This window comes from Stegodyphus dumicola, chromosome 5 (assembly GCF_044657685.1).
Source record: "Stegodyphus dumicola isolate Sdum_Otavi_A_Nest chromosome 5, ASM4465768v1".
Taxonomy (NCBI): Eukaryota; Metazoa; Arthropoda; class Arachnida; order Araneae; family Eresidae; genus Stegodyphus; species Stegodyphus dumicola.
In genome coordinates, this window is record NC_140772.1 from 129,122,549 (window position 1) to 129,149,881 (window position 27,333).

The 27,333-nt window shown below is 32.8% G+C and overlaps 1 protein-coding gene across 1 annotated transcript in view; it reads left to right on the forward strand.

Moving 5' to 3' along the window:
- Positions 1-27,333, forward strand: part of LOC118183919 (developmentally-regulated GTP-binding protein 2) — a 100,105-nt gene that overhangs the window by 46,836 nt on the left and 25,936 nt on the right. The window contains exons 7-8 of the mRNA XM_085817059.1: positions 13,739-13,811; positions 19,484-19,574. Of these exons, the coding sequence (XP_085673185.1) occupies positions 13,739-13,811; positions 19,484-19,574 (164 nt within the window). The remainder of the gene's footprint in view (positions 1-13,738; positions 13,812-19,483; positions 19,575-27,333) is intronic.

The following is a 27,333-nucleotide window of genomic DNA, read 5'->3' on the forward strand; positions in this document are numbered from 1 at the left end:
CCTTTAGAATAGACAAATTTGATACTCACCAACATAAACTTGAGATTTCAAATAACCCCAGAGCAAAAATCGCATGGTGTGAGGTCAGGAGCTGCAGATGCATTACATTGTTTCATGTAATACAGCTTTACCAGTAATGCACTTCCGGTAACGTGAGAGGCATGTCCACTGGAGCTCGTTTACTTCAGCTGAGATTATTTGTCGGAGCTGTCTACTACTTGCTTTTATAGCCCCTATTACTGGTGCTGTCATCGTACAACATTTGCATTTTTCTTTGATACCCGTGTTTTATGCTAACTTTTGTTATTGTAAGCTACAGCAGCACCACAAAATAGCTTAGCGGCAATTTTTGGAACTAATTTTTTTTTCACGGAATCCTTTTTCCCATGTCTTGATTAGTCTAAATACCAAGTTTGGTCCCATTTCAGTTATTAGATCGCGCTACAGGGCGCTCCAAACATTGTCACTTTAAAAAAGATCACCCTATATTATTTTTGGAGAATTAATGTGTGTGATTTGAAAATAATCTGAAATATTAAACTCTAAATAGATAATCTTTCCCCCTTGGATTGATTTTACTTATTTTTTGTTTTTATAATTTAACAAAACTAATTTAATTCAAACTTTAGAGTGCTTCTCAAAATAAGACAATGATAGAATAAAATTTACTGTGTTATTTACCAAAATGGTCACCTTTAGCAAGGATATATACTAGTGTATGGGTAGCAAAATGCTTGCTGAAATTCCCAGTGTTTGTGTGTTCACGTTGTTACATGCATACCATATAGCACATTTATAGTTATTTAAAATTTCATAAGTTTGTGGCATATGAAAGTTAAGGAGGGGAATAAAGAAAGAAAAAAGAAAATTGCGTTAGAATGATGCCTTGAATTTTTGATTCTGAGCTCTCCTCCCATGCACCCTATCTGTTGCTGATGAAAAATAATGTTTTAACTGCTTTCTTGCATACTTTGTCCTTTTGTCTATCATACTAAAGTGACATATTTCTAAACTTATTCATTTGTAAATTTTAAAAAAAATCCATAGTAATGAGATATAATTATTATTTATCATTAGGAAGCCATTGGTTAAAAATGGTTTTGCTGTTGGTTACTTCATAAGATTCACTGCACACTGGGAATTGCTTGATTTAATGCTATGCATTTTAGGTTCCATTACTGATATAGGACCAGTAATGCGTTGTATTTGCTTACTAGATGTTTTTATGTGAATTTGACTCACTGTCCCATAGGCTGTTAAAAACACTCTAGATATTTTCTGAAATATTTCATACAAAGTTACAAAATTCACAAGTTTCTATTGATCTAGATGTAGTGTCTATTGAAAAGAATATAGGTATGCTGTGTTGTATAAAATTTTGTTATATTTTCTAAAAGTTTAGATACCGTCCTTATTAACTTCTCATTAGTTGTAATGAGGATTTGCAAATATATATATATGTAGTGGGGGAGTTGAAGATGCTAAATAACAATTCCAACGTTGTTTTCCACACCACAGAACATTTAATAAAGATAATCAGAAAAGGTACAAATTAGATTAAATACAAGTGCCGTTTGATACAAACAGGATTCTGTATAGTTTTACCAGTCTCATCACATAACGGATTAGTGCCTACTCGCACTTGCTGATGTATTAAACAGTTCAATTTACCACCTTCGCGTGGAAAACTACAGTTCCTTATTCTACACCTTCATGTGCAGACAGACATCTCACCACCTTCGTGTAGGACAGCAGAAGAGTCTCTGTCATACTCCTCTTTCACCTCGCTGCTGGCGCATCGGTGAGGCCCTCTGGTGGTTGTGTCGCACTTCTAGATACTACAACTTGTCCGTCCTGACATTTTTTCGTCCACGAAAACATGGATCAGCAACACTGGAACATCAAGACAGCACCTGAAAATAAATTTAAAAAAAACAAAAGAAAAAAAAAAAAGAAAAAAGAAAGAAAGAAGTGTGGAGGAACCACACATAGTCCTATATAGTAGAAGTCCACGGCTTCATGAGATCAGCTGCAGTAGTGGTACATCCAGGACCTTCATGGTGTCCCACATTTTCCACCTGGTAACGATCTTTGCCTTTCCTCGCTGTCACACGATATGGACCGAAGAACTTTGGCTTTAACTTTAGTCCACCTCCATACTGCGTTCTTTGTATGGCAACTAGATCGTTCACATTGTATACTTGTGCCTCTTTTCTCTTCTTGTTGTATGTTTTTCTATTCTCTTCCTGAATTTTTAGAATGTTTTTCCTTGCTTCCTCTCTCATATCTTCTCGATCTTTCATCATAGTATTTCTTTCTTCTTCTTCAAGAATTTCCATAATCTTTAAGTCCTCTCGATTTCTCATTTTAACACCAGTGAGAAGCTCAAATGGAGAACTCTTTGTGCTTCTGCTCTTAGTACTGTTTAAGATCCTTTGTACATCTCCAACATACTTGTACCACTTGGTTGGATCATCTATGGATAATTTAGATAGGACTGGAATCAGAGTGAGATGAATTCTTTCCACTTGCCCATTTTCTCTAGGAACGCCGGTAGTTGTGAATATGTGCTGGATCTTCTCTTGACTACAGTAATCTTCAAAGTCTTTAGAGGTAAACGCTGTACTTTTATCACTTATAATTCTCAAAGGACTACCGAAAGTTGATTGTTGCAGTTTCAACTTCTGCAATGCCTCTTGAGCTGATGTAGACTTTACTGGATAGAGCCACACGAACTTTGTGAATGCATCAACCACGGTTAAGATGTGATTGTAGTTCTTATTTGTCGACGGTAATGGTCCTATAAAATCGATATGAAAAGTGCTCAAAGGAATACTATCTTTTGGTATGGGATTCAGCAATCCTTCGCTCAAATACATTATGTCGCACAAAATACATTCTACACAATTTGAAATAACTTGTTCAATTTGTTTTCTAAGGTTAGGAATATAAAAGTCGTTTTTTAGCAGATCTTCTGTTTTAGACACTGTGAAATGTCCCTTGTTGTGGATACTACGTATGATTTCTAGCTCTAATGCTTCGGGTACCACAAGTAACTCACGACCACTGTCGAACTTGTATAATACTCCATTTTTCACTATAAAATCTTTCTTTAGTCCTTGCTCGACTAAGGATTTTAGCAACTGGAGACGCTCATCACTTCTTTGCGCAGCTGCAATTTTGGCTGTAATTTCTCCCTGAGAACAAGTAACCATCATGACTACGTTTCTACTTAATGAATCCACATGCTTCATTTGTTGCCCAGATCTGTGAACAATTTCATAGCCAAATTCTTCTAGAAGTAACGCCCATCTCGCCACTTTAGGAGTTAGATCTTTCTTAAACATGGTCTTCTGGAAAGCATCGCAATCCGTAACTATCCTGACCTTAGATCCTAAAAGGTAATTCCTGAATTTCTTTAGAGCTTCTATAGCTAAAACTTCAAGCTCATAACTAGATAGCTTCTCTTGTTGGAGACTCGTTTTTTTACTCATGAAGTAAATGGGGTGTAACTGTCCATCATCTGAGTTTTGTAGCAATACAGCGCCGAAACCATGACTGCTTGCGTCTGTATGCAATTCTAATGGTGCTCCTTGTTTAAAAATATGAAGAACCGGACTTGTCGATAAAAGTTCTTTCAATTTATTAAATGCATCTTTTTGCTCAGGCCCAAATTTGAATTCTGCTCCGTTACGAAGAAGATCACTTAGTGGTTTCACTATTTTTGAATAGATGGCAATAAATTTCCTAAAATACCCAGTAAGGCCTAAGAAACTTTGAATCTGCTTAAGGTTTTTGGGTTCCGGGAAATTTTCAACAGCCCTGGTTTTTTCAGTAGAGGGGCGAATTGTACCATCCTCAATAACATACCCGAGGAATTCTATTTTTCTTTTCAAAAATTGGCATTTCTTAAAATTAATCTCCAAACCATATTCTTTGGCTACTTCTAAAACACGTTTCAACTTTTCTAAACCTTCTTTCTCATTTCGTGCTGGAATAATAAAATCATCCATGTAAGTAACAACAGTGTCATCCCGAATTAAATCTCTAAACACATTATAAATAAATCTTTGGAACACACTAGAGGACGTGCACAAACCAAAAGGTGCTTTTAGAAATTCGTACAAGCCTGCGTGAGTAATAAATGCCAAATATTTAGTGCAGTTTTCCTCAACTGGAACATGAAAAAACCCATTTTTTAAGTCTAATGTCGAAAAAACCTTTGCTTCACCCAAACGATCTAAAACTTCTTCTACTTGTCCCATAGGAAAAGAATCCTTAACTATTTTTTTATTTAACTGCCTGAAGTCAACACAAATCCGTGTCTTCCCCGATTTTTTTCTACACAAAACAATTGGCGAAGCATATTCTGAACACGACGGCTTTATAATCCCATCCTTTAACCATTCATCTATTTGATCATCAACAATTTTTTGAACAGCAAAAGGAATTCTCTTCGAATGCTGAGAAACTGGAATATTATCTTTTAATATTACTTTCATTTTTAAGTCTGTACTGCGTGGCTTTTCTAACGGTTTATACTCATTAATAAGAGTGGAAACAGTATTGCGTAATTCTTCATCTTTAATATGCCATAAATCTGTTTCGCTGTCTGCCTCAATGGCTGCAGAAATAAAAGACAAAAGATTCCTTTCCGAAGAGACGGAATCATTTTCATATTGCGCAATCATCACCTGGTCACAACAGATCATTTTTAGACAGGAAGGGGGGAAAATACAGTCTGTTATCAATTCATCAACCATCCCTGCTTTTATCTCTTTTTCTTTTTTGCTTTCGCATAAAGAAAAAATAAACTTTAACCATGTGACCAAACGAACTTTTGAGTTCTATATATCCTTTTGATAATTTATTCGGAAAAAGAGATTTCTTTACAACTATCAAACTTTTGAGTTCTATATATCCTTTTGATAATTTATTCGGAAAAAGAGATTCCTTTACAACTATCAATTCACTTCCAGAATCTATTAAACATTTTACTTTCTTACCATCAATCAACAGTTCAATAAATTCTAACTTATTTCTAGCTGCATTATCCGATTCAATCTCTAACCCAGATACCTTTTTTGGAGACAAATTCTCCTCCTTTTCTAACCGTTTGAGACAATTTCTCGCAAAATGAAATAATTCCCCTTTACTCCCACATACATAGCAAATACGTTCTGGTTTACTACTACCCTGATTTACAAATTTCCCTGAATCCTTGAAATTGCTCTGAGCTTTTCTAAGATTGTTTTTGGAAAAATTAAGCTTTTTATTTTCTGGAGTTTCGATTCGTGTGTTACTGGTATCAACTAAAGATTTACCCCTGGATGAATAAAATAAATCACATTCTCTTCCCAATTGATTAGGTGGGTACCAACTTTGACCCTCCTGAACACTAATATGTTCCTTTGTTTTAGAATCCAGAGTTTCATACAACTTATCAGATACAATGATTCTTAAAGTCATCTACCTCTCTTAACTTGCAATAATAATTCAAAGTTGCACTGAGTCGAGATGCGAACTGAACATGCGATTCAGATGAATGTCTCTGCGCATTTTTAAAATTGTTCAAACACTCACGCGGTGTTGGCTGAAATTCTTTCAAGATTAGAGCTTTTAATTTATCATAATCCGCGATTTCTTGTTCAGAAACATGCGTTAGAACATTATTACATTTATCACCTAATATATTAATCAACACTTCTGATTTTAACTCCACTGGTACACTTTTAGTAGTAAAAGCTTTCTCAAGTGACTGAAAAAACAAATGCATAGCTTCCGCTTTCTGAGGTACAGCTATAGTTAGTGTTTTGACGCTTTTAATAATATCTTCAACACTAGTCTGCGCGTTTCTTCTATCACTCGATAATGATTGTGATTTTAAACTTTCTAATTCAATCTGCTTCTCAATTTGAGCTAATTTAAGATGTTCGATCTCTAACAGATAGTGTTCTCATTACTTGTTTTAAGCGTCCGATCCTCTGTGATCGACTTGACGACGCCACGAACAAATTCAACGTTCGTTTTGAAAACATCAGAATTTTCGATAATTTTTCTAATGTCAGCTTTTTTAGCATTTTCTGGAACAGTCTGTCCAAGTTGTTCCGCAATTACTATTAAATCACTTTTCTTTAAATTATTTAGGAAACTCATTTTAAAAACGAAACAAAAGTATCACTATCTTCTAGAAAGAAATAAAGCAAAGTTTTCACAGTACCTTCTCTGAAGTATCCAAGTATGAAGTATCCAAATATCTCGGACAGGCCCCCAGACTTTCTGTAGTGGGGGAGTTGAAGATGCTAAATAACAATTCCAACGTTGTTTTCCACACCACAGAACATTTAATAAAGATAATCAGAAAAGGTACAAATTAGATTAAATACAAGTGCCGTTTGATACAAACAGGATTCTGTATAGTTTTACCAGTCTCATCACATAACGGATTAGTGCCTACTCGCACTTGCTGATGTATTAAACAGTTCAATTTACCACCTTCGCGTGGAAAACTACAGTTCCTTATTCTACACCTTCACATGCAGACAGACATCTCACCACCTTCGCATGGGATAGCAGAAGAGTCTCTGTCATACTCCTCTTTCACCTCGCTGCTGGCGCATCGGTGAGGCCCTCTGGTGGTTGTGTCGCACTTCCAGATACTACATATATATATATATATAATAACACATTGTTCAATAAATCCCATGACTAACTAAGAAAACAACATCCATTTCGTAAAATTCACATTTATTCATCAACATAATCACCATAGAGAGCTATGAAATCATTCCAATGCTTTTCTAACTTTTCAAGACCATGCTTGTAAAGCTGTTTGTCCTTGTCCACAAAACAAGCTTCAGTGGCAGCAATGACTTCCTTATTCGAACCAAATCTTTTCCCCTGAAGCATCTTTTTGAGATCAGCAAACAGCTAGTAGTCGTTGGGGGCTAGATCTGGTGAGTATGGTGGTTGGGGAAGCAGAGTGAAGCCCAACTTGTTCAATGTAACTAGTGTTTGCATTGACTTATGGTACGGGGCATTGTATTGATGGAAGACAATTTTTTCTTCTTCCTGTGTGGTCGTTTTTTTACGATTTCGTCCTTCAGATGCACCATTAACTCACTGTAATAGGCACTATTGATAGATTTTCTCTTTTCAAGGTAGTTGATGTAAATTATACCTTGCACATCACAGCACTGATGCCATAACTTTGCCAGCTGACTGTTGCGTTTTTGGATGCTTCAGATGGCTTTCACCGACTGCGCGTCACTCAGCTGACTGCCGCTTTGACTCCGGAGTGAAATAATGGATCCATGTTTCGTCCGTTGTCACATACCGATTCAAGAAATCTTGTTTATTGTGAGTAAACAGTGATAAACAGCTCTGTGAATTGTCGACTCATTGCTTTTGTTCCATTGAGAGGACAGGAGGCACTTATTTTTGGAAACACTTCTTCATACCCAACTTTTCATGTAAAATTGTATATGCACTTCCAGTTTATATGTTTACCATCTCTGCAATCTCATGAACTTTCACTTTGCGGTCATTCATCACAATTTTCAACACTTGTTTCACATTTTCCAGAGTGACTGCTTCATTTGGCCTACCCGAGCGTGCCACATCATTTGTATCCGTGCGACCGCACTTGAAATCAGCATACCAACAGCAAATGGTTGTTTTTAATGGAGCAGAGCCTGGATAACATTTTTTTCAAGCCATTGCTGAGCTAGGATAGTGTTTTTGCCCATTAAATACAATGTTTGATCAACATTCGAAATTAATTTTTCTCCATTTTGTCCACAAATGCACAAGTAGTGTCACTTTCTAAGTAGCCTGAACGTAAAAGCTGTAGTGATGACTAGGATTTTGAAAGCAGCAAGTATGATAAATTAACTGTGCTCTCACCAAGATTCAAACCATACCTCTTCTACTTGCTAACTAAATTTGTTAATCACTTACACCAAAAGATCTTGCTTAGAAAAATGCAATATTTTTACATTCTTCCTCACTTAAAGAGAACTAAAGAAAATCATTAAACCCAATTCAACAGATCCAGGTAGTGTAGAGTTATCATCTACAATATTTTATTGTAAATGCCACTCTAAAGGCTATAGATTTTTGGAAATAAGAAATGTGATAAATTAATTTTGCTGTCTGTGGGATTCAAGCCATGTATCTTGCACTTGCTACTTGGACATACCATTTACAGCACAAGAGTACATATTGGAGACTACAGTAATTCCTTACGAAGCAATTGGGCACTCTTAGGAGACTGTCCTAGGAGTTCTGCCATCTTATGAAATAGTGTACTATGCCTTTCCCTAATTAATTTACCTCTCAATAAATCTTTTTCTAATTAATTATCTGCTTTTAATACTGCATATTAATAGTATAGTTTAAGCCTATTAAGCCACCTCCAAAAACTGGCTGCCCTGTATAAATACATATTAGTAGAGATTACCCTGACCTTTAATCATGCAGTTTAAAGCATATATTTATTAGGCTTATAAATGGGATACTTTGGGAATGTTAGGTTTGGGAAACTGTTTTGTGTGAAATAGTTATGTTACGTGAGGATTCTCAGAACATTCTCCGGAAATGAGAATGAATTTGGGTTGATCCATTTTTGATTCTTTTTTTAGAAAACATAAACATTATATTTAAGATTAAAATTAATCAAAATAATAAGATATTAAAGTTGGTTAAAAAAGGGGGGGTGATGTGGGAAGAAGAAGGAGGAGAAAAGAAGGCATAAGCAATAAAATGTAATGGTCTCTCGATCTTTGACTAGTTAATTTATATTTTGTGTATTTTGGCATCAATTAAAGTCATGTTTGCTGACAAACCATCTGCCAGACAGGAGGGAAAAATTTTATTTGCAAGTTTCTGCTATAGAAGAATTCTAGTACTAATATTACAATGCTTTATGATTTTTTAATGTTCGCGCCCATAAATATGGCATGTAGCTCTTTACACACATTTTCTATTTCAAATGAAGAGGGCCATACCATCTTCCAACATGCATTTAATGTTGATGCATTCAGTGAAAAAGATATGATGTTGATACAGTGCTTGATTGAAAGTTTCTTTTAAGCTTCCATTACATTAAATGATTTTGAATTGGCTACATCTAAAATCCACTGTAATGCTTTTCATATGTAATGTGTTTTAAAGGTATAAATAATATCTTGATCCAATGGTTAGAGTAACGAAGTAGTGTTAGGTGGCAGGAACAGTATTTTGATACTGGGATGATTCAAATCTTGTGTGTGATGTGGAGAATTATCTAATAGTAATAGCGCCTTGCAACTCTATTTTTTTTTTTGGCCTTATATAATGTTCAATGTCTGGCACAAAACAATTTAAAAACCAGTCATAAATTTTCAGTTACCGAAGCTCTTGTCTTTGCTTTTCACTATACCGGTAAGGTACAGTCAAAAGTCGTTAATCCGGACTCGTCGGGACTTCGGCGATTCCGGATTATCGATTTTCCGGATTATAGATCATCAGTTTAAATCTCGTAAGATGGCATGCAGAAATTCTAAAATTAAAAATATGAAACCGTAATTTATGAAATAAAGAACAATTATGATCTAAAGGGTATCAAAATTTGCAAAAAGAAAAAGCTTAATATTTATTTGTTTACTTTATTAAACATTTCTTTCAATGTAAGTTGTTTAAGTTTTGCTTCGTTTCATGTGATAATACTTTCTCTTTAATTCTATTAAACAGACATAATTTCTTGTTCAGTTACAAAGTTCCGCCGTTCAAGTCCTATAATTGCTGTGTCAAGAACACCGACTAATTTGTCAATCGAAATTTTTTTGTTTTCAATAACCTCTGTCACTTTTCTTCGCTATCGGAAGTGAATTATAATGACGAAGAACTTGTTTTAAATCATATCAAAGACGGAGCATATCGAGATGAAATACTACATTTGGTAAGGAATTATAAGCCAAATAAAATAAAAACATCTGCGCTGAAGATAAGGATAGTGCTGACAAATCAACTTCCAATTCATTACGCGCCCGCCGCCGAGCAGCGTGAAATTGATAAACAGATTTCGGATTTCAAAACATACTTTCGCTTTAGATCCTTTACATATTAACAAATATATATCGGAAATTCTATTTGATATAATCGAAAGTTTAAGCTTACTTTTATAAAATTGCTCTTACAGTCTGCAAAAAATAATAAGCCGGATGCAATTCGAAAATTAAGGAACAACGCAATCATCAACATTAACTGAAATAGATAATTAGATAATTTTAGCTTATACGTCCATTATACATAAAATGTGCACGCGAAAACGTATTCTGCACTTGCGCACACTCATATGCGCAGTTGTAAAAGGTCTTACGCGCACGCGTGAACGCCTCTGCGCATGTGTCAACACGGCGCATGCGCAGAAAGTTTTTAGTTTTGATGTCCGGATTATAGATCATTCCGAATTATGGGTGTCCGAATTAACGACTTTTGACTGTATTCTTATTTATGCCTTTAAGTGCACGAGAATTTAAAGATCTGTAAACTAAAGGGGTTTGCCATAAAGTTCCCTGATGCATTACTGCACAAAAGTAGTGTTAGATGATCTTTAAATGCATTAAATGATCACCTTATAACTGAATCTTTAAATGTACACCTTAAATTCGGGTTCAGTTTTTTCTTTTTTCGATATAAAGGTTCTTCTAGGAATTTTTTTTTACCAAAGCTCAGTTTTGTCGGCATTGAAAACTTGATCTGATGTGTATCCTTGCTCTTCTAAAATATTCTGAATATTTTTTAGGATACGTCCTAGCAGCTTCATAATCAGCCGATGCTGGTTCTTCTTGAATTCTTATGCTATGAATTGCAAAATGATTTTTGAAATTTACGAACCAAGCTTTACTTGCCGTAAAATCTGGGTCAACGGAGGATTCTCCATTTTCTTTAAGGTGCTTGTAAATTTTGAGTTCTTTTTGTTTAATGATATCACCATCCAATTGAAATCGTTTTTGACAATTATCATTGATCCAGATGCAGAGTGCCTTTTGCAGCTTCTCAATTATTGGTGCTTGGGGGTGAGCTGCACGTTTTGCGGATGTTGAAGATCCTGCAGCAACTGCACTTCTCTACACTGTTGCTTCATTCAAATAAGAATTTTCCAATGTGAGATGCCTTTTCTTTTTTGAAAGATGATCCGAGATTGGTACCTTTACTTCTAAAGAAATAAATTTCCTTTTAAACATTACGTTTTTTTAAATCTTTATTAGACATGCTTTGGGACTGAAACTCAATGTCTTAAAGACAAAAAAGTTATTCTTTAACACACCATGGCTCGTCACAGATTGCTGACCAGCAGCGTGAGACACTTTTGTTTTCGAGCCACGGAGATGAGGATTTGAATTTTGGAAGCTGAATGTGCAGGTTATGCCTTTTTGAGCTCTTATTGTGACCTCATGTTGTTCATCTTCTGCAGTAGTGAGGTTTCTTTATTGTTATCTGGTGATTGTGCTCTCTTGAGACTGAGTATTGTTTCTATTCAGCTATTGTGTTTTGAAGGTCATGAAAGGAAACGATTCTTCTCCGTTACTGGTTTACCGGTTAAGAATTCAACCGTTGCTCTCCACCACACTGCTTCTCACGCTGAGGACATTTTTTTTTTTATGGGAACCGGATCTTGGAAGACAACTGGCAAGACTTACAAAAGAAGGATTCTTATCTGTTAACTGACTGTGTGGGTGCTTTGCTCAGTATGGAAAAACTTCATGTGGAGTTCGTTAAATTTCTTCGGATTGCTTAGGCAATTTACTTATTGGGTTAGCATGAAACTGCATTGTAGGTAAACTGTGTTGTAGGAGAGTTCTCGCAATTTATGAATCGTGTTATAGCAAAACCATGTTACAGGATGCTGTGTTGTAGGAGGGCTACCTGTACCACAGTGTGGTTTCAGCATATGATATAACTGAAGCCCAGTTATTAATCTCCATCACATTTTCATGTGATGAAGATAAATAACATAATTCAGTACAACAATCTTACTGAAGCTATTGTATACATACTTTGTTGAACTTACATAGTCAGAAAACTGTGGAACTCTTTCACATTAAAAATGTTGGGTGTCTGAGATATTTAAATTTCTTATTGGTAGATATTTATTGAAGTGCCTTTCTGTAATTCTGTATGTACTGCTCCCAAATTCGTGAATACTGAATCTTTTAAGAACTCTCCTTGCAGTTTGTCTATTCCATTTTCTGCATCGTAAAGGAAAATGAATAGTCTTGGCTAGATTTAAAAAAGTTGGGAGCAGCCTTGAAATACATAGACTATCAGTCTGAGAAATTATAGGAATTGGTAATTCATGTGAAGGATTTGTCTTCTGAATTTAGACAGGAAGTTGAAAATTAAGTACTAGATAGGGGAGATTCACAAAAAGGAGAAATATGCAAGTAAATATACACTAGTCATCAAAACTAAAGGATAATGATGGAAATTAAACATAACAGATATTTAATAAAAAAATATGGTACTTTTCCGTTTTGCCGGCGCAAATCTCGCCAAGCAGACTTTATTGGCGACAACATACAGTATACACATAAAAAATATTTAAAAAAATTTTAGTTTTAAGAATTCTTTTTTTGAAGGCATAAACATTTTAATATCGCTTAAAATTTTATAAAAATCCAATAAATAAAGACAATAAATTTGTAAAAAGACATTAATTAAGGAATTTACTATGCTTTCATGGTTCAACATCCTGATTCGATTGTTCGTATCATGTGACCCCACGTGATCTCATCTCACGTAAACTACTCTACAAAAATCTAATGCTCTCAGTAATTATCTACATTAATTTCAAGTTAAATCTTAATTTGGAACACAAGTTTAAATGCAAGCAATATTTCAATGCCCACGAATAGCTTACTCAGAAATTATGTGAAACTGCAGTGCTTTACTTCGCTAATGCATTCTCATTAGAATGGATGAATTTAACCCTTGACTTTACCTTTTCTATATTTTCGGCTTCGAGTAAGCGCTGTGATTGCATCCTAATTGACTCAATTACCGAAAATGGCTTTAGACATAAAACTGAACTAACTGATAAAAATTCTATGTAATTATATGCCAATATTGAAAGAAACAATCAATCTGATAAGAAAACACTGTGACTTGTTTTGAAAATGAGGCGTAAAAGGTTACCAGCGAGAATATACCGTTTGGCATCGGTTGTACCATTATTGGTGACTTTATCGCTTGCGCCGGCAAAACGGAAGAGTACCAAAAATATTAATAGAAGTTTGTACAGAAGCATTAGTTAACATAAATTACAATGCTTGGCAATTAGATGGCTGCCTAAGTTATATAGTGATTACATTAACAAAACAAAAAACTTAGCCAAGCAAGGCAAATTATTATGAATTTTAATTTGCAAGTCAGGTTTGGTTTTGGGTACTTAAAGTAGTTTGCAACTGTACAACCTTCTTTATAATAGTAAATGATGTATGTTCACATAATGGTCCCATCATATATTAAAAGTTCTTTCTTGTTTTATAATTTTCTTTTCATGGGACACCTTTATATTGCTAGTTTGTTAAGTAAATTCATATTAATTTCAAGTATTTATAACAAAATACTGTATAATATATTTTATATTTTTTCATTTTATTATTAATGTATGAAATTTGTGTGAAACTGTATATTTTTATTTTGTGTCATATGCTACAAGCTAGTCATTTAAAAAAATTCTTTTTTTGTGTAGGCAACTTCTTGAAAAAGAGCTGGAAACTGTAGGCATACGATTGAACAAAGAAAAACCCAATATTTATTTTAAGGTTTGTTCTGTTATTCTGTTTATACCTGTAATTGTTTTTAGCACTACCTGATATTGGTTTTTGGGCTTAGATTGTAATGAGTGATCAGAATTTCATGCAAAATTTTCATTTCACTTGGAAGAATTTTTTAATAAAATATGTTTATGTTATTCATTCTTTAATATATAAATATTTATACATGAAATAATGTAATAATTAAATTATTAAATTATTTCATGTATTAATATAATTTTTCTCAAAGTGTGGTCTGTGGACAATAAGTAGTCCTTCAAGTCTGCTTTTCTGTTCTTTCATATATATTTTCAAAATAAAATCAATTAAACATACTACAGAGCAATTCTTTTATACAAAAAATTAAAGGGAATTCAGAAGAAACTTTGTTTGGGGATTAGTTGTGTAAAATAGAAGAATCTTTCATATTTCCAACCTTATAACATTTTTAGTAGAAAATTATACCATTATTAAAAAAGAATTGTGCAATGATATATGTTTGCATCTCAAAACTCTGAGGTCACAATTTGAAACTTATTTTAAGTGGAAAATGTAACAAATTTTCATGGTTCTTAATACTTTCATTCTGATTTTGAAAATAACAAACTGTTATATAAAGTGAACAGTTAATTGAATACTGGACTTAAAATGACTTAAAATTTAATAGTGGCTGAACACTGTAGTTCTTTCCAAGGTTCGAATCCTACGATCGGGCTGGATTCCTGGTCATTTTCATGGTTTTCGTCATGTGTAACGTGTATACGAGCCAGTTTCCCATAGAAAATCCTCCATGAAGGCATCCCTTCCCCTAGACAGATAGTCCTCGAGGCTTTGATGTAATTAAATAAACCAAACCTTACCTTAAAATTTAATTTCAAGTAGATGGTGTGGCTAATGTCTGGATGTCATTACCAGTGAAAACTGAACTTAGTGAATCATACAATGGTGCTTTAAAAACTGTAATACAATTTGTTTGCTGTGTAAGAAAGAGGTTTCATTACTAACTCATAAAAACAAAGGAACAAAGGCTAAAGTGCAGAATCGCTCACTTATTTGTTTGGCGCTTTTTACAAGAGTAAGAAGAATTGGATTTTTGTCAACGTTCTTTGACTTTTTAAGTGAAAATATGTCGATGTGTACATGGATAAAGTCAAGAGAGTGCACAGTGCCATTTGTGCAATTCTGGGATTTTTTTTAAGTGAAACTAGGTCGATGTGTAACAAACATAACTTTTTTTCTTTAAAATTGATTAATGATAATATAAAATTAAATTAATTATAACTAATTTTATTTTGAAAATATAAGTATTCTATTAGTAACATATTCTAAAAAATAACTTTTGAAGGAAGTAAGAGTAAGGTGGTCTGCTGAACATTCTAATTTTTAAAAGTGATTGCCACTTGAAAGAAAGTTTGATAAACATTGCTTCAGTAAATTGAGAAGCATAAGCATCAGAAAGTCTTAAAATCTCGCCTTACTGAGCATACATTTATGTATCTTATGTTAAATTTATATATAATAAATACAATTTCTTTTCTGTCATAATTTTCTGTACCCCATCATCTGCTTTGTAATATATGATTGAAATTGCTGCATCATGAGATAGAAAATACAATACAATTGAATTAGAACTAATATAAAATGCATAGAATGAATTAATATAAAATACATAGAATAAAGTAATACAAGTTGTTAGTTAAGGTATTAGTTATAGTTTTTCCAAAAATAGTTCAATAAATAAACACAGATTACTCACCTTGAGGTTTTAGTTTTGTTGAGTTTTACTTCCGTTTTGGATGTCCGAATTCTTTGATGGTGAACATTACTTTCTAAATTGGTAAAATCCAGGGTTCATCCATATTCGCAGGAACGACTTAATATTTTGAAAGCATTTAATAAAACAATTAAAGTTACAAACACCTTTTTTCCATTTTTACAGAACACAGTATATACAGCGAAAATTCTATGCACTACATTCAAATCAAAACTTAAGAGTTCTTTGCCAGGTTACTGTTACAGTTTTTGAGGTAGGAGATCTTTCGCGATAATAGTTATTAAGTTTGATAATATTTCATGTATGGTTGAATATATAAGTATCCTTTTCCAACACAAAAGAATTCCTCATCCCAATTCTTAACATTAATTTACAGATTTAATTTGAAAAATGTGCATTAGAATATAGCATTTATTACCATTAGAATATAGCATAGTATTTTTGAAATGCATTTAAATTTTGGGAATGTTAGAACAAAAATTATTGATAAATTTCCTGTTTATTTTATATGCTGGTACTTATTTCTTCCTCCCCCCAATACAAATTTATCTGCTTTATTATAATTCATACATTGCTGTTTGCTAGCTTAATTTTGTTTAAGATAGTTGATATTGATTAACATTTCACTTTAATATTAGCATTTTACTAGTTTTAATAAGTATTTTATTCTTAAAACTCTTTTTATATGTTCTTATCAATTCAGGTATTCGATGCTCTCAATACTTACCCTTTGTCAGTTGCAAGATTAAGTAATTCTATCTTCCCAAATATGCACTTATATCTATTAGTCATGATGGGAGCACATGGCACTTGCTTTGTTAAATGCTGCTATCTGTGAGGGTGAAAAATAGAGTCCTTCTTGAAAGGAAAATTATGTATGAATCTTTATACAAAGTTACTCTTTTACACTGATTTTTAAGAAAATAATAAAAACATTATATTATTCTCTATAATAAATTTAATGAAAGCAATACTTTGTTACTTTCTCTTATATTTTCAGATGTTATTAGTCTGTAAATATGTTTGAGTACTGAATTTTTTAAACCTAACAAGACGTGTTAGGTAATTTATTTAAAAATCAATAATTTACAATATAATATTATAGTAATCAGAAATTTAATTTAAATGTATATATTTACTTAAAAACACTCTTATGATTGATAGACTGAAACATGGAATGGTACACAAAGCGGTATATCTCACTTCTAAAATCTTCTGAACTTTCAAAACAAATATCTGTATCCAAGTCCAAATCATTTTCATTACTTGATAAAAGATTTTTGTCTTCAGAATCAGTTTCTTTGTTAAAAAAAAAAAAAAAATCTTGCTTTAACTTTCTTTTTTCTGCCGTTTCTAGCTATAATGCATATTCAAAATATAGCAATAAAACTTTCCCCAAAAACTTGCCAAAATTGACCTTATTATGCAGGAAATTTCCCAATACTCCTACTGCCATCTATAACAAATAAAATCAATTGATTTGAGAGTTTCACTCATTCATAACCTTAAAAACCATTAGATTATATTGGAGAATAAAACCGCTTTATCTGCACACATTGGAGTAAAAATCTAATTTGCAAGTGGGACTCATTTGTTATCATTTAAGCAGAAATTTTTACTGTGAACTCTATTCATTTGTGGCCCCTGCAGTGCATAACTGGAATGCGAATTGAACTCGTTAGTGGCCATAAAATGCCTAGATTTGGAGTAATACCAACTTTTGAATAATGACGTAGCTTGAAACATTTCTCCTAGTGACCTTCATGAAAATTATGCCATCCTATTAGCATGTATCTGTATTTTTACTTCCTTGTATGAAGTAAAAAGGAAGTATTGTAATGGCGAAAAGTTTCAGGCAGCGTATTTCAACGAAAATATCCATTTTCACCGCTATCGATATAAATATATTTATATATATATCCACTCTGTTACCCGGCTCGGTGATCTCAGTTTCTTTACTCTTATATGTTTGTAAATTGTACATTTTTTGCTTTAAAAATGATTGTATTATGTTGTTTTTATCTTCCGGTTAAGGTTTTTATGCCTTAAGAAAATCTGTATGCAGTATTTTTAGAATTATCAACAATTTAAAAATTGTTTAAGTGCAGCTAAGCCTTTTTTTTATGGCGGCCATTTATGTTTACATTTGAAACATGAGACTAGTGGATTTGTTGCCTATCTAGAGAAACTTAGCAAAAACAAAGATAACGCATTCATTTATTATCGCCAATTAAATCATGCTTAATTCTTTCTGGAATTTTTTCGAGGAAATAAGTGTTTAAGATTTACTTTGTAATTTTTAATATAGATATTTTGAGTTTTTATGTATTTTTGCCTTCTCGCGAAGTGAGAACTGAATTAATTAAATGAGAAATACTCAATTGTCTGTGAAAAATTGTTTCTTTTTTGTTTTGTTTGCTTAATTTCTTTTATACATCATTCTAGCTTTATCATAGTATTTGAATAGAACATGTGGCAACGATTAGATAATTTTATTCTTTAAATGATATAAATTTTGTGCATTATGAGTTATAATATGAATGAAATATATAAGTTTACTGTTATATAGTTATTGGATTATATAACAATTAACTTAGTTTCCGTTATATAATTATTATAACTAATAAAATCTGTAACAAATAAAATATAAGAGTAAATAAGTTAACTGTTATATAATTATTAATACTGTTAAGTGAATCTAGCGCCAGAGTGTCGCTCTGGTAAACAAATACTAGAGTGAATTTTAAAGAATGCATTTATTCTATTGTGGTTTACGCGCTGTCGGCGAAGTAGATTTAATTCAATCCAATAAGTTTAAATGAGATGCAAGAAAAAATGCGTATAATTTAATATTCTGTACAAGGATGTCATGTGGTGTACACATCAGATTTTTTATTATTTGCTAATAAGAGAATATGTCTTGATCAATGATGCAATAATTTGTATAATTTTACTTTAGGAAATTTTAGGAATCCAGGTGATAACTGAATATCTTAGATTTTAATCTGTGCTAAAGAAAACTGCTAAAAAAAGTGTCCCCCTCCGAATTGTATCTTTAGGTGTAGTTTCAGTAGTTTCTTCATACAATTCTTTTTGCATGCATATCGTTGAAGGCATCATTTTGGTTATCACTGGGATTTTTTTTTTGTTTCGTACATATATGTAATATTTGTACATAAATATTGATCAGGAAAACATAGAGAATGGTTTAATGATGATTTGACTAAGCCAAGCTTTTAACGTTTGAGTGATGTGTATATTATTTCAGATGTCATAGAAAATACAAGTGAAGAAGATACTGACTATTGCCTTAGTCCCAAGACTACGGTGACTTCTGTTCAAACTCTATTGGACTTCATGAACCAAAGGGGATTCAAATACATTGATAAAGCAGCACTTTGAAAAATACACAGTGAAATTCAACAAACATTTAACCATTCTGAAAAACAAAGCTAAAATATTGATAGTTTTGGGAATTAATTCGTACAATATGCAAGAACACTGATAGTTTGGATTATCCATGTTTTTCAGTTATCCGTGATTTTCTTCCTTGACCATTAGCCTAGGTAACCTAGAGTATACTGTACTTTGATAAATAAAAACTTTTCTTCCTTACTTTAGATTTACTCATTATAAAAGTGAAAGAAGATTACAAAATGAAATTAGTCAAAAACGGGAAATTTAGAATATCTAATTAAATATTAATATATTTTGCATCAGATTCATATTTCTACTAATTGAGTAACTTGAAAAAGGCATTATAAAGTAAATTTATGTCAGTTTGGAAATCTCTGACAGCTGTGAGTGTACAAAAGTATGTTTAAGGTTGTATATATGTATGTATAATTATTATATAATGAAGTCTTATTGAATTAAAGCAAATGCCTTATGTATATATATTTTATAGATTAAAAAAGCTGGCGGAATATCATTTAATGCTATGTGTAATCTTACAAAATGTGATGAAAAACTTGTACAGATGGTACTGCATGAATACAGTATCCTTTATTTTTGCATTTGGACTGTCTGTGTAGTCATGATTGCATTTAATTTTGCCTTAATATTTTTGGTGTGTTTTTCAAGTATCAGTTTTTTTTTGTTATGTAAAATGCAATGCTAAAAAAATGAGTAGGGAAATGACATTTTAATATGATGAAAAGGGTGCATGTGATGCAATTAAGTTTGAAAACCACTATTTTAGACTGTTTGATGGACTTTCTGTGATCTGTAGTTTTTTTTTTTTCCAGCCCGAATGGGGTTCAGCCCAGAAGTACTATTAGACTCGAAACGGCATATTGCATCAAATCATTATAAACAGCTGTATCACTTTTCAAATTGCTACTGCCTAATATCATTGCCGTATATTATATTTAAAGAAACTAAATAATGAAGAATATACATGAATGTATGTATGTTTCTTGCATTGTGGAAAATAAAAAAACCAGTGCCTAGAGTCATCAAATTTTGATTAACATAGTCCTCCACCTGAACGTGGGCACCTGGAAGCCTGAATTTGGAATTTCCTTTATTGTCTATGTCATATTTTGTAAATGAATTTGTCATGAATGTTGTCTTTAATTAATTTTTTATTGAAAAACTACACGCAAGCAATGGCAATACTGTAGGGATTAAAACATTTTAATCTCCAGCAAACGAGACTCTCTATCAGAAATTTGAAAGATATGCTGTTTTTAAATATTTAGCCCAATGTGGAGTTAACATTAAGGCTTTTGAAACACATATGCATCTATAAATAATAATAAAATAAATACCCATTTGGGTGTGATATAAAATCTAAAAGCTTTTGTATTTGTTTAATATATATTTCATTACTTTAAAAAATATATTTTATATATAAATGAAATATGTTCATAAACACATTTTCCTTTCAAGCCATTTTTTTTGCGTTCCTGCCTTAACCCGTCACTTTAGACCCTACATTCCTATAAAAAAATGCATGTTTTAGTACACTCCACCACCCCTCCAAGTTTGTCCCATGATCTATGAAACACCCTGCATATATATATATATATATATATATATATATTTGTGTGTGTGAGCTGAAGTTAATGTTGCTTTCTATCTGGCAGATATCTGTTTAAAGTTCCTTGTATGTAAGTTCACTCAGAAACTGATGTGTGAGGTCTTTTATTAACAAAATGGGCAAATTTTTCTGTCTTGTTAAATGTTTGTTTTTTTAATAAGATAAGAAATTCATTAGTGGTCATAGCTTTTCTTCTATTTTTAGTTGAGTTTGACTGGTCCATCCTTTATACATTGGCAGAGTCAAGCTTTTGCTAATATTTACAAACTCTACCACTTTTTTTTTATTCAGTGATCATTTCATAGGCCAGAAGCTATAACATCTTTTATCCATTTATTTACATCTGAGTTTTATCCCCTTGATTTTATTTTTCTCATATTTTCAGTTTTGTTATGTGTAGCATGAAAAGAACACGTATTGCATGGTTGAGAAATATTAAATAAAATTAAAGTAATGATTTTAAATGCATGTCAACTGAAGCATTTGCATGCAATAATATTTTTGTTTAATAACTTTTTAATTGATTTTTTTTTTTTTCTTTTTTGTATAAATTTTGTTTAAGGATCAGCTATATATGTTTCCTATATTGAGAAGATTTAAAGATATTTTAAAGTAATTTGTGCTTTTGTGCTCTAAAAATTTATAATACTCATTTTCTTATAAGTAAATTTCATATCTATGTCTAGTGGGAAAATAATAAACAATAATAGCTTTGGTTAAGTGTTTAACTGCTACTTTAGTGATAAAACATTAAAAAGAAAGTATGAATTATTTTAAAATCAATTATAACATGAGCAGACTTGTAGCACTCGCAAAAACGTAAATTTTAGTTTGCATGGAAAGCAGAAAAGAAAGTGTTTAGTGAAATGAAGCTCTCTCATCTAACATAAATATGACAAATGGCCAAAATATATAAACATAAGAAAGGACAAATTATAAGTAACTAGCTGTTACTTGGCATGCATTGCAATGCTACTTAAAGGAAAGCAAGTGAGTGTTTTAATTCTGTTATGAATTTTATTTTGTGTGTTTCAATTGGCTTGTGTCACCTGATACCAAGGTTGATAATGGTTCAAGTAGTGAATTTAATTATGGCAGTTTCTCTTTTCCACCTGCAAAGCGCATTCCTGGTGCTTCATTCTTAAATTTGAGGGCTCTGCAAAACATGCATAATTTATTCTTCTTTTCAACAATCACACTTGGATGAAGACTGTAATCATAATTAACATCATAATGGAATGCACCAACATTTAAATCAGCGTGCAACGCTCATGTGGATTGAGATAGTATATACGCTAACATTTTCCAGTCTTTCTTCCTATTGCTCATCAGTTTCAAACAAACGGGCTTAAGCAATGCTTACTCAAATGTTTCCCAGTCTCGCTTCCTGTCACTCACTTTTTTTTCAGATGATATGTTGTGTAATCGAACATTTTCCTTACTTTGTTCCTGGATCTCATTTGTTTCTGAAGTTCATGATGCTTTTTTTTTTATTTTCGTGGCGTAGATCGAGCAATTGAATTTCGTTTTATTGGCACAATTCATTTCACAGCGAAAGTAGTACTATTAGAAATATACATTCAAAAAGCAACGAAAGTGCATGTGATGCAATAACACACATGTTAATGTATCAAAAATTAAATATTTTATGCTTTGCTAAGATACTTTAAAATATTTTAACTTGGGCAGTGGCAACACATTTCTCTTAAATAGCCAAGTTTGTTTATTAAATTTGAGACAAATTAATAATATAACTGCGTTTTCCCAAGTGGCAACACAATTTTTTTATATTGCCAAGTTTTCTGATTAAATTTGAAAAGTCCGAAATACGGACTCATCGGGACTTCGGCAATTCCAGATTTGGAATTTGGGATTTTTCTGGATATTAGATCATCACTAATAATCATGATTTATTAGATCATCAGTTTCAATCTAGTAAGATGGCATGTAGAAATTATAAAATCAAAAATATAAAATCGTGATTTATAAAATAATGAAGTATTTATGATGTAAAGGATATCAAAATTTACAAAAAAAGCTTAATATTTATTTGTTTCCCTTATTAAACATTTCTTTCAATGTAAGTTGTTTAAGTTGCTTCATTTTTTGTACTAATACTTTCCCTTTAATTCTATAGACAGACATAATCTCTTGTTTAGTTACATTGTTGGAAGTCCTGTAACTGCTGTTTCGAGAATTCTGACTAACTTGTCAATCGAAATTTTCTTGTTTTCAGTAACTTCTCTGTCACTTTCTTCACTATCCGGTAGCGGTATTTTCTGAATCTAGAATCATATTACAGATTTCGCCATTCATTAATTGATTGATGATTGAGAAGCATTGTCATCACAATGAAAAACTTCTTTTATATCATCTTCATTTACAAGAGGGGATCAAATGAAAAGGTACGAAATGACACGATGGGTACAGATGTAGACATTATTCATAATATACACTATAGGCCTGAACACAACAATCCCACTGATGAACAAGCTGCAGGATTCCTTGTTCCCAAAATTCCTGTGGCTGTGACAAGACCCAGTCCTTCACAGCGTCCGTACGTCGTCCGAGTTGAAGCGCTTCTCTTTCAAGTGTTTCTTCAGTGGACCAAACATATGGAAATCCCAGGGCGACATGTCCAGACTGTAGGATGGATGGTCCAACGTCTCCCACTTGAACTTGGCCAGTTCCATGTGTGTGACTCTGGAGACGTGTGGACGTTCGTTATCATGGAGCAGAACCACACCCTCCGTGAGCAGCCCTGGTCTTTTGTTCTTGATGGACCTGTGTAGTCGTCAGAGTGTCTCACAGTACACATCGGAGTTAATGGTTTTTCTGTGCTCGAGGAATTCCACAAGTAGCGGACCTTGAACGTCGGAAAAGATGGTTAGCAACACCTTGCCTGCTGACGGCACGGCTTTGAACTTTTTAGGAAGAGGTGGCGACGCATGCTTCCACTGCATGCTGTCTCTGGCTCGTAGTAATGGCACCAGGTCTCATCACCTGTGACGAACCACTCCAAGAAAGTGGGGTCTTCCTGATACCGAAACAGATGTTGCAGTGCTAGCCCCATACGCAGTTCCTTTTGCTGGTCGGTGAGCTGCTTCGGAACCCAAGCAGCACACACCTTTCGATATCGCAACCTGTCGTGAACAATTGTCCACACGGTTCCATAGTTGACATCCACCTTCACTGCCAACCTTCGCAATGTGACACACCGATCACTTCTCACTAGGTCGTCCACCTTGTCGATGAGATCGCTCATGATGACAGTGTTTGCCTGGCCTGGCTTTTTTTTTTCATGGCCTGCACGAAAACGAGCACTCCATTTTCTGACAGACTTGTCAGAGACATATTTCTCCCCGTAAATTGTCACCATCTGGCAATGAATAGCTGCCGGTTTCTCACCTTCCGCTGTCAGAAATCGGAGAACACATTGCTGTTCCTCAGTCGTCGAATTTTGCAATGCGAATGCCATCCTGTCCTCATACGGACTGCCACATCATTTGGACGCCGCTTTTGATAAGAGCCTTTGCTCTCTCCTGCACATGCGGGTGCTCGCACATGCTCCAATCCCAGTCAGAGATTTGATCACCCCTTGTATTACCTCTTCTCCACATTTCTTTATAAAACCCATTAATTGGAAAATTTCACCTTCGTTTTGTGATATCCAAAAACCTTTAAAATTAGCGACTGTCATCATCAAATTTCCTCCACTATACATATTTGGCTATGCATCACGAGCTTGGCAGCTAACGACAAGTTGTTCTGTTAAATTTTATCTTGCTTCTATCACGCACCGAGATAATTAAGCCTGAATTGTATTAGTTTAGTTATTTATTATACTTATGTCTATTTCTTGCACATGCTTAAGGCTTATCAGAGCTCTGAATAAATAAATTCCCACATATACTTAAGCCTTTTTGAGTGCCGGGGCTAGATATCTTATCGACCAAAGCGGTCTCTGTGGGTACTAAATTCTCTGACTCGATGTGGCCACACAAACCCTGGTGCTGGTTCTGGGTTTATGTGAATAACAAATCAGTTACTCTTAATTCAAATAGCCCTAAATGTAATCTTTGGGTTTATGAGTATCATCAACAAAATCTTTTTTTAGCATATGGAAAGAAATTTTTGGTAAATTTTTCCTCGTCAACATTTTTAGCGCATTTAACTTAAATCTGTGATTATCACCAAGCGTAATGTCAACATAAAAGGTTACCATACTCCTTTATTATTCAATTACTAACATAAAAAAATTGTTTAGGCATCACTACATGAGTCATTACTCAAGTTGTCATGGGTTGATAAATATGCGGTGATGAAATGAAAGTATAATAAATAATGATTCGCCCAGTTGGCGTCTGAGGAACGATGTATCTATGTGGAATGTTTCGGTTTGAAATACTCAGCAACGGAGCCAAATTATTGATTGTACAATTTTATGCTAAAATGATTGTGTCTTCAATAACAAGATATTTTATTTAATGTCGAAGTGAAATTAAGAATCGGGACTCTCCAGATGTTTTATTATGTGTGGAGGGGGGGGGGGGAATTAAATGCACATGCATAAAACCTACCAGAAAAACGTTGGTGGTGGTTTTGAGGTCAGGATTTTAGATCATTCCAAATTATGGACATCCAGATTTTGGACTTTGTACTGTATTACAAAGTGTCAATGAAAATTTTTTAAATCACTGAGTTCTTATTCAAAGTTTGTTAAATTAGCATAAAATATGTGTGTATAAAAAGTGCGGAACCTATGGCCTGGTTTTTGAGAAATCTTATTCAGACAGTGGCCTTCCTCTTGTTTTGAAGGTCAAGTATGGCAAGTTTTATAAAGATCAGAATTAACCTGTAAATTTGTATGAGAGACAAACAAACATTCATATATATATTCATATTCATATATATATATATATATATATATATATATATAGAGAGAGAGAGAGAGAGAGAGATTATAAGAAAATTCCAGTTGTGTAAAAAGTGAAGCAAAAATCTAAAAGTAGTAAATCAATAAAACCACGAATGATCCACAATTTCAGTTCATACAAAAGTTGAAGAATTAAATGACTGAATGATGAGCTGAAAAATAAATGAAAAAGAAATTTAAGTTAGAAATATGAATATTAAAATGAATATAAGCAATGGGCAGTAAAATTTTATGTAATCATGTAGTATGTGATCTACCACTTTTAATTAGTTATTTATTTTTTAGTCGGTGACACTAAAATTCGTTGTTGTTATAATAATTCCTTTTTCCTGCTATTTTATCGCATGTTTGAATTTAAAAATACCATTTTAGTAGCACTATAAGGAAAAAATAAATAATGAAATACTGCATGATGACTAAATTATGTATATGTCTCTAAAACATGTATAATTTTATTTGCTGCACTTTGATCATATAATTGCATTCATGGAAAAATTTGTAGTTAACTAATGTGATAAATAATAAAAAAAAACCCAACTACTTGTGAAAGAGATACTAAGTTCATCTCAGTTCTGCTACAGAGTGATTAGAACAAAGGGGAAAATTATATATTGTTACATAAAGCCTAAAAAAAATGCAAAAACAGTTAAGTGGACTAATTATACATTATGTTTATACTTTTATATTAATATGTAGGTTTTATACTAATATGTAGGATGAAGGGTATTCGTTTTATTACATGCTTTCTTTTCTGCACTCCAAGCAAACTGAATTTTATGTATAGTACTGTTTTTTCTTACTACTGCATTATGCTCCTTAAAAAGTCTGTTATATTTTATAATCTTGTATTCTCATTTTATTGGTTGTCTCTTTCTCTTATTTTCATACAGGAGTTTATAACTTAAATGTTTTAAAGACAATAGAGTATTTTGTTTTAATAATGTGAAAGTAAATTCAGAAGTTTTAAATGATGCTGTTATACAAATATTTTTGTTTTGCCATTTATCATGTGTGAAATAATATTTATCTCATCATGCTATCTGAAATTACTTTTAAAAGTTGAAGTATAATAAAGGGAAAAAAATTGCAATTATTATTTTTCTTTTGATAGCATAGTTAATTGTGCACATACTTTAAAACGTATCTGTAAGAGAGACAAAACTGATATGTGTTACTAGCAGATAAATTTTTTATTTCTTTTTTAAAAAAATATATATATATATACAGTACAAAGTTCGTAATCCGGACGTCCATTATCCGGAATGACCATAATCTGGACCTCAAAGCCACAAACTTTTTTTTGGGTATGCTTTTTTTTAATGCGTTTAGGCATGCACATTTAAGCATGTGCATTGGGAGTATGTGTCTCCAGATACGTTAAAAAATGTTTGGCATAATTTATGGCCATCTGCCATATTTCATTGGGAGGACGATGAAGATAAAAGCCGTGAATTTGAAGGTTTTCGAACATCGCAAACTAAAGTTGAAATTCTCCAGTTATTGGATTTAAAAAAGAAATGTGGAGAAGCGGTAATAAATGAAGATGATATAACAGAAGTTTTTCACTGCAACGACAATGTCCCAATCATCAATCAATTAACGGATGGTGAAATCTGTAGTATGGTTCTAGATCCAGAAAATACTGCTTCCGATAGGTGGAACTTTTAACTGAACAAGAAATTATGCCTGCTTATAGAATTAAAGAGAAAGTATTAGCACAAAAAACAAAGCAACTTAAACAACTTATATTGAAAGAAATGTTTAATAAAGTAAACAA